Here is a 21503-nt window from a genome sequence, read left to right as displayed (position 1 = left end):
GAAAAACCCCTAAGGACAGATGCGCCGTGAGTCGAACTTCCGCGTTATGGCGTGATGAAGTTTTTGCAAGAGACCATGTAAGCCATCATGAATTAGCATTATATCTTTGTTTGTTGTTTTTGTAGAGCACTTAAGAAAAGGTGAACAAAGATATAACGCTAATTCTTGATGGAATTAACAAAAATTCCATCACGCCATAACGCGGAAGTTCGACTCACCGCGGATCTGTCCTTCGGGGTTCATAATATACTCACCAAGGTCTTTTTTCCCCAAGAGGAATTTTCCGTGCACCAGACTTTCACCTCCATATTGTTGCACAGTGTTATCTAATCTAATCTAAAAAAATGTGTTCAGCTAGGTGAAAGGTACCACCAACGGGGCTAAATCAAAGAGTCAACCTATCTTTAAATTTTTTGGCGGAAAAGTTTTATAGCTGCAGGGAACTTCAATAGTCAAATTGAGGTTAGTTTCATCAAAACAATGTAGACCCTCAAAAATGGACCAATGTTGACGAATTTTAGTGAAGAAATTTCGTGACCACTGAAAATTCCCGAAAATCGGGAGGTACTGTTATATGGGGGATATACCAAAACATGGCTCTATATTGACGATTATTTTTGAATAGACAAAATTGTAGCTAAAATTCTCAAAATACCGATCATTACAGCTAGTGCGGTTAAAAATTGCAGCTAAAATTCACAAAATACCGAAAATCGGGAGATACCGTTATATGGGGGCTATACCAAACATGGACCTATGTGGACGATGTTCCTTTTGAGATGTTTTATGACCACTGAGAACTTTAAATTGCAAATTACAGCTAGTTCGGTTAAAAATTGTGGCTAAAGTTCTCAAAATACCGAAAATCGGGAGGTACCGATATATGGGGGCTATACCAAAACATGGACCTATGTTGACGATGTTTCGTGGAAATGTTTCATGACCACTGAGAACCTCAAATGTCAAATTACAGCTAATTAGGTTAAAAATTGTAACTAAAATGCTCAAAATACCGAAAATCGGGAGGTACGGTTATAAGGGAGCCATACCAAAACATGGACCTATGTTGACGATGTTTGGTGGAGATGTTTCATGACCACTGAGAACCTCAAATGTCAAATTGCAGATAGTTCGGTCACAAATTGTGGTTAAAATTTTCAAAATACCGAAAATCGGGAGGTACCGTTATATGGGGACTATACCAAAACATAGATCTATGTTGACGATGTTTGGTGGAGATATTATGCGATCACTGAGAACCTCAAATGGCAAATTACAGCTAGTTCGGTTAAAAATTGTAGCTAAAATTCTCAAAATACCGAAAATCGGAAGGTACCGATATATGGGGGCTATACCAAAACATGGGCCTATGCCCATATCCTTTGGGATATAAGTTTGTTGATCACTAGGAACCCTAAGTGCCAAATTATAGCTAATTCGGTCTGCAAATGTGGCGAAGAACGTCAAAATACCTCAAATCCGGAGGTACCGTTATATGGGGGCTATAGCAAAGAGCGGACCGATATAGCCCATCTTCGAACTTGACCTGCCTATGGAAAAAAGACCCACGGTTGCAAAATTTCAGCACTCTATCTCAATTATTGCGGACGCTAGAGTGATTACAACAGACGGACAGACAGACGGACATGGCTAGATCGTCTTAGAATTTTATCCTGATCAAGAATATATATACTTTATAGGGTCGCAAATGATTAGTTCGATGTGTTACAAACGGAATGACAAACTTAATATACCCTCCATACTATGGTGGAGGGTATAAAAACATTAGCATTAGCTGAAGACTTCAACTGTTACACAATATTCACACACACAGCTAAATATGCAACCGAACGCATATTTACTATTGTACATTTTTGCTTATTTCAGTTTTTACGCCTAATCTTTTTTTCGTTAGGCATAATCGACAACCACGCTACATATTTAGCAGTCGGCTGACCATTTGTCGCTGCGAATTAGCCACCGAGGGTGTTTTTAGTGCTTAGGGTTGCCAACGCAGTAATAAAAAAGGTGTCATTTAATGTCAAAATGCCCCCATCATATGGTAGAACCTAAAGAATACTAATTATTATTGTTTAAAAATAAAAAAATATATTTTGAACGTCTTCACAAAAATTTACATGTCCTTTGAAAGAAAAAGTGGAATTAATTATATCGTGATTTTTAATGCATTACACTGGTAACCCTGATCTCAAAAACAATTGTTGGCTGAAAACATGGCTAAGCCGTTGAAACTTTGTTGCTTCCCAACTAACAATTTTTTCCGAGGGCTCTGATTTCCGATTTTTTCCGAAATTTTCTGAATATTTTTTAGATATTTGTCGATTTCTCTAATATTTTTCTAGAAATTGTACCGATTTTCTAAAACTTTTTTTAAGAATTTCTGCACATTTTCTGAAGAACCATAAGAATCTCGTTCCGAATTCCTTCCGATTTCTAATCGATTTTCTAAGGGATTTTTTGTTCGATTGTTGTCGAAAAACAAAGTGATTTTTTATAAAATTCGAATATACTGTTTTTTAATTGTTTTAATATAAATGCAACATATAATAATTCAGGCTAGTGTTGATTACAAAATGATAACAACAGGGAAAATCATTAGGACGTTTGAAATTAGAATCATCCATAAATAGCGCATTAAAAGAAAAATGTCCCTGAGTGTGGATATTTGTTCTGTGTTGTGTGTCAGTATCAAAGGCGTCAGCGCCCAAGAATTTCTTTCGATTTTTTCAGAAAATCTAAACTTTTCTTCGATTTTTTCCAGAATTTCTTTCCGAATTCGGACCAATTTTCTTTAAAAAATCTAAATTTTCCACCGAATTAGCTGTTAGCTGGGTTATTCTCTTTTCTGATATGTGTTGATCATGTGTGCTGAAAAATATGAGTATGCGTGTTCGATGTTTTTTTATTCTAGCAACAATATCAAATAGCATCAGCATCGCTAGCAATATTTTTTGTGAAATTTGTTGCTACATGTTGCCAGTTGTTCATTGTTGCTAAACATATTTCGAAGAAATTTTAGCAGGCAAAGCTGCAAATATTAGGTGCTTTTGCTAATATGGCGTTAGCATTTTAAACCCTGTGCATGTCACATAATGGTGGTTGTGTGGGTTCGAATCTTCGGCTTTCCTTTTCACTAGCAAAAACATAGGGTCATTATGCTTTGCCGACAGAGATATACCCTCAACCTATTTGAATTGGAATTTCATCTACGGACAGATCGAATGTATATAGGGTCTTCTCAAAATTTTGTGGCACTTTTTGGACATTTGAACTTGCCGAAAAAATGTGAATTAGGATTAAATTTCAAATGTTTTGCGGAGGAGGGAATGGATCGACATAGTGCATTACGGAAGTGGATCTTATTTTGAGAGTCATATCTTTTCGATAGATATCGCGCCCACTAGTCATTTCAGTGGGTTATCGTACACCTGTTGGACCAGTATGCCAAGAAGCATGGACTTGTCCACGGAAAACATAATATGGCTGTACATCAGCGGTATAAATTTCCAAAGGATCTATTTTTTGGGGAGGTACCTAAGGAGAGGACCGATATGGGCCATTTTAGAATTTAAACTAAGTTTGGACAAAATATGACGAAGGCCAAATTTTGGACCAAATCGGTCTATCTGTTCGAGAGTTATTGTGTTCTCCAACTACATATGGTGCCACAGGGGTCTTTTACAACTTTCGGGCTGTTTTTCCAAGAAGTATGGACTTGCCACTGAAAAACTTTTACCGTTGTAATTGAGACAGCGATTGCAAGTTGCTTCAAGAGAAATCAGAGTTAGTCAAGAGCAGGTCTTAAAGTGAACATATCCGAAATTTTGTGTGGTTTGTACCCGAAGGAATGGGCAAATATAGTCCATATTCAAACCTGATCTATATCTCGTAGATATATTAGAATGCGTAAAGTATGTACCAAATAGGTCCGTCCCTTCAAGAGTTATCGTGCGCACAATTTTTCCGAATATTTTTGAACTTTTGTGGGGGAGTTACCTGAAGGAGTGATCCGATATGGCTTATCTTCGAACTTAAACTAAGTTTGGACAACATATTATGAAGGTCAAATTTGGAATCGAATCGGCAGATCCGTTCGAGAGTTATCTTGCGCTCCAACCACTACACACGGTGTCATAGGGTTTTTTTAACCTTTCAGGCTATTTTCTAAGTAAGTAGGGTTTTGCCCCTGATGAAACTTGTACCGCCGTATGCGGGTCCGTGAATACAAGATACTACAACAAAAATCAAAACGATTCGAGAGCAGGTCCTAAACTGAACTTTTCCGAAATTTTGTGTAAGAGGTACCCGAAGGCGTGGACCGATTGAGTCCATATTAGAACCTCATCTAAGTTTGTAGAAATTTCACGATGTGCAAACTTTGGACCAAATCGGTTATTTCCCTAGAGTTATGGTGCGCACAAATTTTGTGGGGGAGGTACCGGAATTAGTGGACCGATTTAACCCATCTTCGAACTTAAACTAAATTTGGACAACATATTGCGAAAGCCAAATTTTGGACCAAATCGGTTTATCCGTTCAAGAGATATCGTGCGCACCAGCCAGCCAGACAGACAGACGTACAGACATTGCTCAATCGACTCCAAACTGTCTGAAACACATTTCGTCCAAACATACTTGGGGTCTAATACCATTATTTCGATGAGGCACATTTTGCCCGTATGAAAGTGTACATACATACCTTCGTTAGCATAAATGCTGAGGGTATAAACATATAAAATGCATAGTTTGTTTAAAGAAGAGTTCTGAAAACAGTTTATTAGATAAAAGTAATTCAATTTAAAAATTATTATTAAATACTAGCAGACCCGGGTCCATGTTGCTGGCCCTTCGTATTGAGTTTTAATAACAAGTTTTTAAGGACTTTATGCTTTACAATTTAAAAGTAGGTATTTCTACCTCATTTCTTCGATTTTTGTCGATAACGGAAGGGAATCTCTTTGATTTAATTTGTACAGTCGAAGTTTTCTATAGCGAACTTCCCTATAACGAATTTTTCTCTATAACAAAGAAAAGTTTAAAACACAGCCTTTTTCCAGCCCTTTTTCACCTATTTTACCTCAATATACGAACTTCTCTGTAACGAATACTTCTCTATAACGAAGTGTTTTTATTGCACAAGTTGGAATTCTCACACAAAATAACCTCTCTATAACGAATTTTTGTCAAACTTTTTCTCACTGATGTCTACACAATAAATGAGAAACAAAACACATTCATAACGCTATTTTTTTTTTTTTTTTTTTTTTTGAAGTGGACAGTCAAGAATAGAAGCAAAACTCATTTATCAGCGATTTCAGAACGAAAATTGTTTCAAAACATATATAAAAGTATCAGTCGGCTTTGCCGACAGAGATATACCCTCAGCCTATGTGAATAAGAACTTTCATTTCACTTTTTGGACACTAGTCATTTCAGTGGGTTATCGTACACATGTTGGACCAGTATGCCAGGAAGCATGGACTTGTCCACGGAAAACATAATATGGCTGTACATCATCGGTATAACTTTCCAAAGGATCTCCGAACAGACCGTAAACTGCACTTGGATACAAATGTTGAACTTTTGTGGGGAGGTACCATAAGGAGAGGACCGAATATGGACAAAATATGACGAAGGCCAAATTTTGGACCAAATCGGTCTATCACTGTGCTCTCTAACTACTATATATGGCGCCATAGGGGTTTTTTACAACTTACGGGCTGTTTTCCCAAGAACTTGGCACAGAAAAAACTTTTACCGTTGTAATTGAGACAGCGATTTCAAGTTGCTTCAACAGAAATCAAAGTTAGTCAATAGCAGGTTTTTAAGTGAAATTATCCGAAATTTTGTGTGGGAGGTCCCGAAGGAATAGGCAAATATAGTCCATATTCAAACCTAATCTATATCTGGTAGATACATATATTAGGATGCGTAAAGTATGGACCAAATCGGTCGGTCCTTCAAGAGTTATCGTGCGCACAATATTTCCGAACATTTTTTAACTCTTTTTGGGGAGGTACCTGAAGGAGTGAACCGATATGGCTTATCTTCGAACTTAAACTAAGGTTGGACAAAATATTGTGAAGGCCAAATTTTAGATCGAATCGGCAGATCCGTTCGAGATTTATCTTGCGCTTCAACTACTACACACGGTGTCATAGGGGTTTTTTGAACCTTTCAGGCTATTTTCTCAGGAAGTAGTGTTTCGCCCCTGATGAAACTTGTACCGCCGTATGGGGGGCCGTGAATACAAGATGCTACAACAAAAATCAAAACTATTCGAGAGCAGGTCCTAAACTGAACTTTTCCGAAATTTTGTGTGGGAGGTACCCGAAGGCGTAGACCGATTGTGTCAATATTGGAACCTCATCTAAGTTTGGTAGAAATTTTACGATGTGCAAACTTTGGACCTAATCGGTTACTCCCTTCATGAGTTATCGTGCGCATAAATTTTCCGAATATTTTCGAACTTTTGAGGGGGAGGTACTGGAAGGAGTGGACCGATATAACCCATCTTCGAACTTAAACTAAGTTTGGACAAAATATTGCGAAAGCCAAATTTTGGACCAAATCGGTTCATCCGTTCTAGAGTTATCGTGCGCACCAGCCATCCAGACAGACAGACAGACAGACATTGCTCAATCGACTCCAAATTGTCTGAAACGCATTTCGTCTCAACATACTTGGGGTCTAAAACCATTATTTCGTTGAGGCACTTTTTGCCGTATGAAAGTGTATATACCCTCGTTAGCATAAATGCTGAGGGTATAATAAGTGTCTAGTTGCTCTGAAATTAGACATTTAAAGGGAAACCACTAACCATTGTTTTAAATACTGGTTTTCTTAGTACAGCTATAGAAGATACTGATATTGAAATACAAAAATAGGGTATCAAAACGTATTGAAGAGGTTACGATTGAAGACCAAATCAAAGACATAAATACAACTAAGACTAGACAAAATGCATGCAACAAAAAAATGTTTACGAAACTTTGTATAGAAACATTACCCTTAACAGGTTGCAGTTAATTCAAAATCGCAACCAAGGAGGAACATTTCATGTAATGGTATCAGAAACGAAATTTATGAATTCAAGGATCTATTCAAGAATAATTCTATGTCAATTGGATCGGTAAATTCGGTTAAATACGTAAAAATGTATAAAAGAAAAAAATGTTATATCACCATATCGTGATATAACATTATGTTAAATTCAAAAACCATTCACTGAAGAATGATAGCAAACAAAATGTCTTATCTTGTTGTATTTATGTCTTTGACCAAATTAAACATTTTGCCTTGGTTTCTCTATAAAGTTCGACTATATTTGTTTAGCACGTCGCTCAAACATTTGTAATTACGTCGAACTTCTCTATAACGTAGCAATTGGGGACCGACAAATTACTGCGTTATATAGAATATTCGTTATAGAGAAACCGGGGTAAAATGGCAAACCAGACATTTTTAAGCAATGAAATGAAAATATGCATAGTAGTCATTGGAAATTTAACGTTTTTTGAATCAATAAATGATAAAACAATAATAAATAAAATGAATAGCGTTTATCAAAAATTCGTTATAGAGCGATTATTTTGTGTGATAATTTCCACTTGTGCATTAAAAAACTTCGTTATAGAGAAGTATTCGCCAAAGGGAAGTTCGCTATAGAGAGGTTAAAATAGGTGAAAATGTGTGTGAAAAAGTTGTGTTTTCAATTTTGATTCGTTGTAGGGAAGTTCGTTACAAAAAGGTTCGACTGTATTTATTTTTAATCGAATCAATCTCAAACTCCTTTTTTTCTATCAAACAGAAATGTTCTACAACAATAGTAGTGTGGTAGTATATACTTTGAACGAATTTGAAGAACTTTTAATTCGCTATATCGAGTCCCCATCGTTAAAGTAGGTACTAAAGATATATACATACATGTACATATATATATGTACAGTGCTGCTCAAAACATTTGCAACTGGAATGGCTATTTCATATTCTATATACTTCTGATGTAATTTATGTATTTGAAATGCAAATATTTTTGTAGGTTGATTGTTTATTGAACACTTTTTAAATTTTAAAAATAATTTGTAATTATTAGTTATTTTACAAAAAATATACGAAACAAAGCTCGAATTCACAAATTCAATTATCTTTCGAATTGGTGGTCAAGTATGTACATTGGGGCGACCAAACAAAATTCTTTTTTTTTTTTTGGAACCCGTACAACCTAATTGTTTTCCATTTGATCCAAAAACCTAGTTATGGCGATCGGTTAAGGTTAACCCGTGCCGCCAAAGCGATTTTTGTTTATCTAAAGGCGGCTATTATGGTCCAATCGGTGAAAAACTTTACCAGTTCATTGTTGTGGCTAAAAACCGAAACCTACAACAATTTGTGAAAATCTGATTGGATTTTTGATATAGCTCCAATATGCATATTTGGTCGATTTTGGGCCCTATATAACTAAATCAAAATCAGATAGCAATAATTAAATCTTGAAAAGAGGATCAGTAAAGTATCAAATTATAAAACTAAATATATTTCAAAACACAGAATATGTATGTTAAATGTGAGTTGCAAATGTTTTGAGCAGCACTGTATATACAAAGTTGGGCACAAGAGGTAACTGTCGCTATTGAAATGTTCAATTTTTGTCTCTTTCCTTAAAACACAAATTAATTTTCTATTAACACAAACATTTCGCACCTTTTGGGACAATAACGACCATCCCACAAACCTTAACAACAGCTGACGAAAACATTTAGTACAAAGGCTAACATGCCCACCACCCAAACATTAGTCTCAAATAACGCAACGACTTTAAAAGCTCCGCAATAGCAGCATCATTTGTCATTATAAAAGTCACCGCTGAAGCGAAACATTCGAAAAAACTTCTCTGTGAACAAATTCGACAACAAATCGGTAATCTAAATGAAGAGCTTCAGATTATTGGCAGTGGTGTGTTTGATGGTGGCCAGGGTATGTGCGGCGCCCATAGAAGAACAATCTCTACAATTTAATGGTTTATTTTCCGGCATCTCGGATAACACCAATCCGGGAAATCCACCGAAAGAAGGTGACATTGTAAAGAGACGAATTTATGAAGAAAATTCTGATAGGCACTTGAAACAAATCTCATTGCAATCACTAATTAGTAATTTCGAAGACAGTCTATTCGCCTCAGCTCTAAGTGTCAGTGATGTGGCCGTCGATCAGTCTGCTGAAATCACAGAGATTAAACCAAATGCAGAGGAAGTTAAAGGCGATCATGGCTTGAAAAAACGTGATTTAGATGTGACAACCACAGCCACACCCATTGTCGACTCAATCACAGCAACTCCAATTCCAGTGGAAGGTGAAGAACGTAAAGTAATTTTGCAAACCACTGAAAGGATACCAGCGTCAGCTGGAGTGCCCACTCATATCATAATCGATCGTATTGAAATACAACCTCAACACGGAACTAACATCCCTTTATTACCCACATTCGAAATTAGACACAACCACAAAGCAAGCGGTGAAAACAAACCGGAAATCACCAAAATTAGTATTTCTAAAACGGAAATCAAGTCAGTGCCCAATTCAACTGCTACACCCGATGCCACAACCACATCCACTGCTGAGACAGATACCGCAACAGTGCCAACAACAAGTTCAACACCCAAAGAAACAGAATCGACCACCGCTAAAAACATAGAACAGCTCAAAGAAGAGGAACAGGAACTAAAGGACAAAGTTGCAGAAATAGAAGCCGAACCCGTTATCCTTTCAGCACGAGTTTAAACCGTCCATAATATTAAATGTTAACATAAATAAAATAAAATCATATTTATTATTTCCCAAATTCGTCTCACTTCCTCCATTCGGTCAGGTCCCATCTTGAGTAAAACTGGTGTATTTTGATGTTTGCCAATTGTGATTTTCTTAAAATCATGTGATTCGAAATTCTCAGTATTACTACGTATTAACGAATATTTAGACTTGATTTGTATTTTCACTTCATTATTGTTTCCGTCAATACAAACGAACAAACATCACTATGAGCGTCGTCTGCATACAAATGTATGTATTTTTGTTATTAGCATATAAGTGAATAATTTGATTTTGCAAAGATTTTTTAAGCAAATAAATGTAAATTGTCTCATTGAAATTGAAATTTAAGAGTTTGACTGATTTCGAATTCAAATTGTCTACAGATCAGGGAGATGTAAAAAGATAGAAAACAATTGTTTTTAGTTTTACGATATTTTGAGATTTTCCACATGAGTTGAGAGGTTGTGTGTTGAGAATATTGTTGCTAACTAAATTAATGTAAGTTGAAGTTGAGGAATAATATTTCTAAATTCCGTTGGAAACATTTTAATTTTAATTTTTGAACAAACTTTATATATAAATATATAATATAATGCTATTATGCAATATGTATACCCTTTTTCCAAAAGGCAAATGGTAAAAAAGAGGAGTTCCCAAACCCAAATCTTTCCCACTGCTCGTTGAGACTCAACGAACTCATAGCATTGGGAAAAATTTGTTTTGTTTGCAACTGAAGTTGCTCGAGTTAAGGTAGTGCCAAAGAAATTCTCGTTCAGAGTGTTTCTTTGGACAGTTATCTATTTGAGCGAGCTATTGACACTTGGGTATAAAAAGTTTCTTTTTGAAAAACAAGGGAACTGATGAAGATCTGTGGCGAGATCTGAAACTATAGTCTTCCCTGCCTTACCCCTTGGTAAACATCACCAATTTTTCCCACTAATAAATTAAACTTGTTTTAATAAAATATTAAAACAACGACTTTGGGATTAAGTCTGACTATTTTGAAAAGCAAAATATATCAAATGTGTAAGGGTTAAAGGTTAACTAAAAGTGGGAGAGGAGGAAATATTCTGCAGAAGTACAAAGCAAAAAGTGTAAGTAAATGTTATGCAAAAATTACTAATCTTTATACCCTCAGCATTTATGCTAACTAGGGTAGTATATACACTTTCATACGGGCAAAATGTGCCTCATCGAAATAATGGTTTTAGACCCCAAGTATGTTTGGACGAAATGTGTTTCAGACAATTTGGAGTTGATTTAGTCACGTCCGTCCGTCTGTCTACTTTAAGTTCGAAGATGGGTTATATCGGTCCACTCCTTCCGGTATCTCCCCCACAAAAGTTCGGAAATGTTCGGAAAATTTGTGCGCACGATAACTCTTGAAGGATGTAATCGATTTGGTCCATACTTTGCACATCGTGAAATTTTTACCAGACTTAGATGAAGTTCCGATATGGACTCAATCGGTCCACTCCTTCAAGTACCTCCCACACAAAATTTCGGAAAAGTTCAGTTTAGGACCTGCTCTCGAATCGATTTGATTTTTGTTGTAGGAACTTATATTCACTGCCCCTCATACGACGGTATAAGTTTCATCAGGGGCAAGTCCACACTTCCTTAGAAAATAGCCTAAAAGGTACTAAAAACCCCTATTACACCGTGTGTAGTGGTTGGAGCGCAAGATAACTCTCGAACGGATCTGCCGATTCGGTCCAAAATGTGGCCTTCGTAATATTTTATGCAAACATAGTTTATGTTCGAATATAAGCCATAACGGTCCACTCCTTCAGGTACCTCCCCCACAAATGTTCAAATATGTTCGGAAAAATTGTGCGCACGATAATTCTTGATGGGAGTGATCGATTTGGTCCATACTTTACACATCCTAATATATCTACCAGATATAGATCATGTTCGAATATGGACTATATTTGTCCACTCCTTCGGGTACCTCCCACACAAAATTTTGGATAAATTCACTTTAAGACCAGTAGTGCGATTCTCTAACTCATTTTTTGAGTTACCGACAATTGTCGGTAAAATTAAAATGCTTATAATTTCGGTAATTACCGATGTTTATCGGTAAGTTAGCGACGAATAAAAAGTAGTCGTAAAGTTCTACCGATAGCAAGAGTATTGTCAACTTTTATTTGAACTTTTCATTCATAATTTTGCGTTTTAATTTTACCGATTTTTGTCGGTAACTCAAAAAAAAAAAAGAGTTAGAGAATCCCACTACTGCTCTGGAACCACTTTGATTATTGTTGAAGCAGGGGCAAGTCCATACTTCTTGAGAAAACAGCCCGAAAGTTGAAAAAAAAACCACCATGGCACGATATGTAGTGGCTGGTGAGCTCGAACCGAATACTGCGTTCGTCCACACTTTGCATATTGTAATATTTCTTCGAATATTAGATGAAATTCGAAGGTGGTGCTTATAGGTCCACTCCTACCGGTACCTCCCCCACAAAAGTTCGAAAATATTCGCTAAAATGGTACGCGAGATTTCTCATAGACGTAGCAACCGATTTGGTCCCACCTTTGAGTCTCTAAATATTGTCGAAACTTAGTTTATGTTCAAATTTGGGCCCTATTTGTCCAATCCTTGCGTTCAACATTTTTGTGTGGTTCGAGGATCCTTTGGACATTTTTACCGAAGGTTTTCCTAGTGGGCTTGTTTACAGCTATATTATTTTTTCGTAGGCTAGTGTGATAAGAAGCCCTATCTATCGATATCTCCGCAATTATTTGAGCTTTAATCCTATCCATACTTTTATCGGTTTATACGCCCAAAATTTTGAAAACCCCCGAAATACATGTTTTTTTGGGAAAAAAAGTATTTCAATCCAAACTGGCTGAGGGTATATATCTGTCGACAAAGCCGACTGATACTTTTTTACTTGTTTTCTTCTATTTCAGGTTGGAATCCATTTAGAGGCCACCGAAGATAAGGTGGTCTACAATTTGAATAATACCGTCATCAATGATTAAGTTCAAGACAAAGTTGTCCATGTATTCATCAACGACAAAGAATAATCCAATGTCCATTGTATCGTCGTTGAAGACAACTTCGCTTACCTTGTCACTCAACTTGTCGTGCACGAGTTTTGCGACATTTGTGTGAAAGTGACGTCAATGATTTCAAAGGACTGTCGTCCAGACGTCTTCAATCGATTTGGGACACCTTTGAAGACAATTTCCAACTAGGGCTGAAAGAGGGAGGTAATAAATTCAAATGCGCACAGCCAGTCACCTCAACACTAGTTGCTGTCAGTTGGAGGTGCGAAGAAAACGGAAGAACAGGGAAGTCAAATTCTGTAAGTAAATTAACTAAGGAAAACTTGCAAGCTTTTTTAATATCTGTCTACATATATTTCTCATACAATTTTTATTTTAACCAAAAGAAATGGTGAGGCCAACCCATATTTTACGCATATTAATGGGTATGTTTTGGATAAAATACATTTGAAATGCATTTGCTAAATGCCAATCTTATCGATTTTATGCTGATAAAAAGTTAACCTACAAATATATGTATGTCAGTGTGTGCTGCGTAAACTGTGATAACGCAACCAACAAATCGTTATATTAAAGATATCAATTTCGAAATATTTATTAAAAATAAAATTGTGTATTACTTTAAATATCATACACAAAACTGTCAGTCCATTTTTAAGATCACAAAATATTTGTGATAAGCTTATATTATATGCTCATCTAACCATATATTTTTGTCATTGAAAATAAAGGTGGCCGGATATAATAATCGAAATGATTTTGGGACTTTGAACAAATTTTAAGCTAAAAGGATGAAAATCTTAAATCCCGGCTGTAGTTCTATATCATATCGTTCAAAGAGTGACATAACTCAAAAAAATGTGTTTTTGAGTTAGCAATTTCTATTTTTTCTACACGCAGAAAAATATATGTTAGAAATATGTTTAGATCCAAACAAATTTATGTTTGGGACTCGTTTGCAAATAAATATATGTTTGGATCCAAACGAATATATGTTTGCAACATTTTGTAACATATTTCAATTTTATTTGTTTGGGTACTAACATATTTTTTATGTTAGAACATATTTTTTATGGGTGGAGAGAGGAATTTGGTCAAAGAGGGCTCTCGCTACTACGGAATGCTGTTTTATAATAACGACTGTAGCGAAGACGGGAGGGTATAAAAGTTTGTTTTTGCTTTGGTGGTGTGTATGCGGCCAAACGCATGTGTTTTGTGCTTAGTTATTGTTGCGATTGTATTCTCCACAAGCAGTAATTTTCTCTGTATCTCACAGTTAACCAACGTAGCAAACGAAGAGGAAAAGAAAAAATGGAATCAATTATTTTTGTTCTTTTTTATTCAGTTTTCTAAATACAATCGTTGAGTAAAGACGGTAAAGTGTGTGAATAAATCAGTGTATTGTGTTTTCTTAAAGAAATGGTGTTTTTTAGTAAATTAAATGCATAATACATTTTATAATTGGAAGTTTTATAATTGAATCTAAAATATTTTATTGCACAATGAAGAAATCGCATTTAATATTGGTAATAACATTAAGGGATTACTTCTACTTGTCACTCTCAAAAAATCGAAAAAATGTTATTCGATTATTTTGAATTACAGGTAGTGTAGAGTATGCCGCAATAAAATTCAACTCGATCGGAGCAAAATTGCCTGAGATATGAGCATTGAAAGGGAACAATTTATTGTGATTTGTATGTAGCATGAAAACTTTAAACGCGAGTTTCTCGAAATGGCATTTTTGAAGTCGGTGCCAACGATAGTTCGAAAACGAATTGACCGATCTTCATATGGTTTAGTGAGCTTATTATAGACACTAAAAGCTTGTCAAAAAACGGTCAATTCTTTTTTTCGTTAAAATCGAGGTTTTGACTTTAACAGCTCAGAATTTTTTTAAATCGTTTTTTATAATTCTGTTTAGCTTAAAGACAAGATTATTAGGATCTTAAAAAGCCCACAAAAATATACCAAGATCGGCCCATCCGTTTTCGAGCTATCGTTGGCACCGCAAAACGCCTTTACAGAAAAAGGGTTTCGCAGGTAGGCATTTACCACAAGACTATGCAATATTTTTTAACAACCAAACTTCCAAATGTAGTAGAAGATGTGCTCTTTCAAAGGGAAAGAAAGAACGAATTAAAAATATTGGTAGTTTCTTTGAAAAAAATATGCAGAACTTTGGATAACCCCTTAATACAATTTTCACATACATGCATATATTTGAAATATGGACGTACATATTTATATATAATCATTTGATTCCAGATGCCGATTTCCCGTTGATGATTCACTTCAATTTTGATCAGTGTAAAATTCTAAGTCGATATAACCATGTCTGTCCGTCCGTCTGTTGAAATCAAGATACAGCTCTCAACTTTTAAGATAGAGCTTTGAAATTTGGTATAGATGTTTCTATTACTCCTAGGATGATTGGTATTGCAAATTGGCTATATCGGTCCACGTTTTGATATAGCCCCCATAGAACGGTACCTCCCGATTTTCGGTATTTTGAAGGTTGTGGCGTCAATATTCCTCCGAAATGGCTAAAATTTGGTATTTAGTCTTCGCTGGAAGTATAAAACTTCCCCCCAGAATTTTGTCGGTATAGGCCCAAGCCCCCATAGAACGGCACTTCCCGATTTTCGGTATTTTTAAGGTTGTGGCCTCAATATTCCTCCGAAATGGCTAAAGTTTGGCACTCAGGCATAGGTTCACGCCTTCATATAGCCCCCATAGAACGCCATAAATAAACTTTCCCCCAGAATTTTGTCGGTATAGGCCCAAGCCCCCTTAGAACGGCACCTCCCGATTTTCGGTATTTTAAAGGGTGTGACCTCAATATTATGCCGAAATGGCTGTAATTTGGTGATTAATCATCATTTGAGGTATAAAACTTCCCATATGAAATTTGTGGGTAAAGGTCCACGCCTTTATATAGCCCCCATAGAACGGTACCTCCCGAATTTCGGTGTTTTTTATGTTATGGTCACAATAATTCATCGAAGTTGCTGAAATTTGGTATTTAGTGTTCGTTGGGGGTATTCAACGTTCCCCTCTAATTTTGTCGGTATAGGTCCACGCCTTCATATAGCCCCCATTGAACCGTACCTCCCGATTTTCGTAATTCTAAAGGTTGTAACGTCAATATCCCACCGAAATGACTGGATTTTGTTATTTAGTCTTCCAGAGGGTTATAAAGTATTTCTGAAAAGAATTATTAGTATATGTCCACGTCTTTCTTTACCCCCCATAGAAGCCTTCCTCTTAATTTTTGGTATTTTTTAGGTTTTTGCCACATTATCTTACCGAACTATCGGAAATTTGTAATTAGTCTTCATTGAGTCTAAAAACTTTCCTCATGAATTTGTCGGTATCGATCGACTAAATTTGCTGAAATTTGGTAATCAGTCTTCTGCATAAACGAAAGGAAACTAATTGTTCCATTTTACGTCAATATAACTCGTGGTGGAGCGTATAACAAGTTCGGCCCAGCCGAACTTAAAGCCATTCTTACTTGTTATTTCTTCACAAACACAATACTCTGTTTTTCAAAATTGCGATTTGGCAATTTGGAAAATAAACCATATTCATCGGATTGACTGGGTTACATTGTAAAAATCAAAACTATTTTGATTTTCCTCAATCCATAAAATGCACACACACATTCTCATATTTTGAAAAATTTACACATACAAATGGCATCAACATTTAAGCAGATATTTAACTTAAAACATGGTATGACATAACCATTTGTTTCTCACTAATATATAACTTCATTTCATATATCATAAAAATTAAAAGTGGTTTGTCAGAGACTTTTTTACAATTTATGGAATAAAAGTTATTTTAGTAATTAATAGGCAAAAGGCCATTCATTCGTGCAAAAGGAAATAATTTTTTGAGAAAACAACAATTTAAAATAAAATATAATTAAAAAATAAGTTTCAGTGTTTTATTTAGAAATGCACTTAAAACTAGGAAATAATTTGTCGCTTAGCCTTAATAAATATATTCTTTCTCATGATGGAATCTCTCAAATAAAACGCTTGCCGTTTAATTTTGCCACCATTTATAATTTAAATGCAAGCGTTTTATTTAAGAGATTCCATCATGAGAAAGAATATATTTATTGAGGCTAAGCGACAAATTATTTCCTAGTTTTAAGTGCATTTCTAAATAAAACACTGAAACTTAATTTTTTTAATTATATTTTATTTTTAACTTTTTAGTAAATACATTTTTGACCACTGAGAACAAAATTATAAATTAAATTATGCAATTTAAAGAAAACACCGTAAAAACACTGTAAAATGGACCAATCTTTGTTTTAATTTCATATTCATGTAATGTCATCCAAATCTGAAATGTGTGCAAAGTTTTAGTCCGATTGGTCAACTGCAACTGTGTCAAAATTGAGTTACCAGATTTGAAATGCATGTTAAAAAAAACTCCGTTAAAACACTGTAATGTGGGCCAATCTTTGTTTTATATTCATATTCATGTATTGTCATCCAAATCTGAAAAGTCTGCCAAGTTTTAGTCCGATTGGTCAACTGCAACTGTGTCAAAATTGAGTTAACAGATTTGAAATGCAATTTAAATAAAACACCGTTAAAACACTATAAAAATGGACCAATATTGGTTTTTATTTCATATTCATGTATTGTCATCCATATCTGAAAAGTTTGCAAAGTTTTAGTTCGATTGGTCAACTGCAACTGTGTTAAAAATGAGTTACCAGATTTGAAAAGCAAAATACCGGAAACCGGGTGGTACCGCTATATGGGGGCTATAGGAAAAAATTGACCCATATTGATTTTGGTTTCATATTCACGTATTGTCATCTAAATCTGAAAAGTGCGCAAAGTTTTACTTCGATTGGTCAACTGCAACCGTTTTAAAAATCAGTTACCAGATTTGAAAAGGGGGTTAATTTAGACACCGTAAAAACACTGTAAGAATTGACCACTATTGGTTTTGATTTCATATTCATGTATTGTCATCCAAATCTGAAATGTGTGCAAATTTTAAGTTCGATTGGTCAACTGCAACTGTGTGAAAAATTAGTTACCAGATTTGAAAAGCAAATTAGATAAAACACTGTAAAACAGTGTAAAAATGGACCAATATTGGTTTTGATTTCATATTCGTGTATTGTCATCCAAATCTGAAAAGTGTGCAAAGTTTTAGTTCGATTGGTCCACTCAACCGTGTTAAAAATGAGTTACCAGATTTGAACTAAACACGCACCAAAGCAAGTTAAATAAAACACTGTAAAAACACTGTAAAAAAACAATTTTTTTCAAAGTGATTTGTGCGGAACCTTTTTTATAATAAAATGTAGACATAGCAATTTTTTATCACTTATGCAGTAATCTGGGATACTTCTGAAATATTTACCACTCTCTTGAAAAAAAATTAGGTCTTTTTTAAGCGAGTGTATATATGAGTTATCGATCCTTAAAATTTACAAAAGCGTATGAACTTATTTTTACCCATATCTGATCCTTCACATATTAAAATAAAAAATATATCTAATATTGCTATATTATGTATAAGGGAAACAATCGAAAAATTGTTCCTGCATGTTTACATATCCCCGAGATGTCAATTCTTTGAAAGATTTCTCACCCCATAACAGATAATAATCAGAAGTATACGTTGTCAAGTTTTAGAGATAGTTTACACTATCTATCAATGTCATATGACACGAAAAAAAAACCATTCCATATCTACTCACGGAGGCAATGTGGAGACGTAGTTTTTTTACATTTTTGCTGGTGTGGGCCCACAGAGTAAATGGCGTAAGGAAAATCTCCAATATTGCAAATATTAGCGAATATATAACGATGGAAAATTTCATGTCATATGACATTTACATATAGTGTAAACTACCCCTTAGTAGTTGTGTTTGGAGAGTTGCTAAAATCAAATCTCCAAGATACTATTGCCGTTACCGTTTGCCTTAAATTATTTTTTTAACTTCTTAGTACATTTCTGAAATTAATTACCATATAAGTAAGGCCCAATCAACATACTTTATTTACATTTTACATAGCCAATCTGCTAAATAACATGGAATATTGTTTTCGGCCTTGCCAAATAAATATGCCAATGTACACAGGTGACACAGTGTTTTCTGCAGTTGAAAATAAAATAAGGATTAAAGTTTGGGTAAGAAGCAGAGGATCATTCATATCCGTTTAATATATCGTCGGTGTCATGCTTAAGTGTTCCATATGTCATTTTTGACTTTTTGAGATACAGGTGGTTTCTATGGTTTTCCGGTATGATCTTTCAGAATTATTGGTCAGCTTTCAACTATCTTCTCTAGTTTCCGAGATATCAACCCTTCGACGCGAAAGCTTAAACTTTTTTCAGTGTGACAGCCACTGTAGTCTGTGGCATGTTCCTTTCGATTGAACACATCACATACATCCATAGCGAAACCTTCATTTCATCCACCTTTGTCTGTGGTATGGAATTGACACCGCACAACACACAGCCATGTAAACATGTAATGGCAATTGCTTCTAGCAACCAAATGCAATTCTTATTCCTTATTTCACAAAGGAAATCCACAGGAGAAGTTGTTGATTCAAAACTATTAATATTTAATTATGTTTTGTCTACAAAACACGACAATATTCATTTTTCTATTTACTATTATTTTCATTTGTTTTCAATGTTGACAAAACATTGAACAAAACAAAAAATGAATAAAGATATGAACATCTGTTATCTAGTGTTGTAAGGTTCCTCAATTTTATGTGGCGTGTTTACACGACCATGTAATATCAGGTTCCCCTCAAACTGTAAATAAATTTAAACTGTACAGTAAATTTATTTATTGTTAGCAAAGTTATTATTCTTTTTAACGCAATAGCAACGAGGATAAATATATTTGATTGCTCTTTAATAGAATTGAATAATAATTCAGAATAAACAAAACAATTTTGTTTACAGCATTTTTACACGAGTGTTCGAATAAAGTCGTTCGCCTGTCGAAAGGCGTGCATTGAATTAATATTTTCCATTAATTTTGAAAATTATTGTTATTTTCAATACAATTTTTATTTCTGTTTTCATAATGTCAAAACAACAAGGTCAACATGTCAAAACAATGCTTGTGTATACAGACTTTCAGTTATTTGCTTTCGTTTTTGTTTCTATTTTTTAACTCGATTTTGAATAAATGGATAAGACATGTGTACGGGATTGTGAATGAAACACCATCTTCTTCCTTCGGCATCTGTATAAAAGTCTTGGTACATTACTTTTCATTCATCTTTTTTCTTTCGAAAGTTTTTGGTTTTCAATACATTTTTTTAATTTAAATATGTCATAATTTAACTTTTCGATAAATTCTCTCATTTGTTAGAGATAGGACATATTTATCCGTCCTTCGGAGAATATTTCTACTCGAACAACGAATGGAAAACGAACAATGTAGCGTGGAAACGGCACATTACAAATTAAAATGTTTGTTGAGATTTACAATCTTATTAGCGCCATCTGGAGTTAGCGCTAGACCTCAACTGATTAATCTCAAGATCCACCAGAGTTGTAATGTAGTTGACACGTCATCACAAAAACTCCAACATGTGGATTTTGACCTTCAAGGAAAGTCACATCGAAGTTTCTATCACAAAGTCATAGATAATCGAGTGAACAAGTGTCATAATTAAGATAACCTCCTAAAATTGTGAATTTCCACAGCCGTTGAAGTCCAAAAAGAAGTATTTAAAAAAAACTTTGTGACATAAATTTAAATATTCAAATTTATTAAGACCAAATACTACTTGCTCATTGTTAAAACACAATATTTTTTTTAAATTAGAAAATAAATTGCTCTCGGGTAAGCCTAATTTTGATTGAAATACATTATAGTTTGTGTTAAAACATATTAAAACAAATTGCTTCATCCTATATTAAAGGATATTGTGGAAAAATCCTCACATTCATCTAAGGATTTAGACGCAATATACCTTAGGTGGAGAACAAAGCGCCAAGCCAAATTTCGGCATATCACCTGTTGATGGTAACACCACCATGTCCCGAGCCATTGTAACGAGGCAAAACGGCAATATATTTAATTTCATAACCACCAGCTGAAACAGAACTTCATGACATTTAACATACTGCCATCTCATTGTCATAATATGAAACAACAGGTCTGATCACATTATATTGAGTGAGTACAAAAGCCAAAAAATTGCAGTACAGTGACTATCAAACTGTAATAAAAAGATTTCTTTATGGAAAAGTGCGAAAATTGTAAGAAAAACTAGTTAAAAATTTTAATATTTTCATATTCACGTGTCATAAATTCGTGATTGTAATACTTAACCCTATTTTTACCGACCAACGTGGTCACATAAACCAAAAAGTCATTAATTTTACTAAGTCTTTAAAAATTAAAAATCAATTAAATAAGTCTCAATAATATACAGCATACTTTTAGGCGCATTGATTTTCTAAACAATAATATCTCTGTATAAACGTTTTTGTGGGAAAAATATCGCAGAAAAACACAAAAGAATTGCATGCAAAACATTTTTATCTTTTTATTAAAAATCATCAAAAATATGACTAAAAACATGAAATTTGCTGAAAAGAAAGAAAAGAAGGAAAAATTATGATTATTA

General features: G+C 34.7%; 2 protein-coding genes across 2 annotated transcripts in view; both read left to right on the top strand.

Moving 5' to 3' along the window:
• Positions 1 to 8786: 8786 nt before the first annotated feature.
• Positions 8787 to 10174, top strand: LOC141402284 (uncharacterized). The gene has a single exon (XM_073983208.1). The coding sequence runs from the start codon at positions 8950 to 8952 to the stop codon at positions 9799 to 9801; it is 852 nt and encodes a 283-aa protein (XP_073839309.1). The 5' UTR covers positions 8787 to 8949; the 3' UTR covers positions 9802 to 10174.
• Positions 10175 to 12753: 2579 nt separating this feature from the next.
• Positions 12754 to 21503, top strand: part of LOC141402279 (uncharacterized) — a 36258-nt gene continuing 27508 nt past the window's right edge. The window contains exon 1 of the mRNA XM_073983198.1: positions 12754 to 13151. The gene's annotated coding sequence lies outside the window, so the exon portion shown is untranslated. The remainder of the gene's footprint in view (positions 13152 to 21503) is intronic.

Source organism: Musca autumnalis, unplaced genomic scaffold, assembly GCF_047663935.1.
Source record: "Musca autumnalis isolate F117 unplaced genomic scaffold, ASM4766393v1 scaffold_4, whole genome shotgun sequence".
In the NCBI taxonomy this organism is placed as follows: Eukaryota; Metazoa; Arthropoda; class Insecta; order Diptera; family Muscidae; genus Musca; species Musca autumnalis.
The sequence above is the reverse complement of the archived record's forward strand: the minus strand, read 5'-3'. Positions and strand labels throughout refer to the sequence as shown.

Excerpts from the sequence above, each read along its gene's own strand:
- LOC141402284 (XM_073983208.1), top strand. The coding sequence starts at position 8,950 with ATGAAGAGCTTCAGATTATTGGCAGTGGTGTGTTTGATGGTGGCCAGG.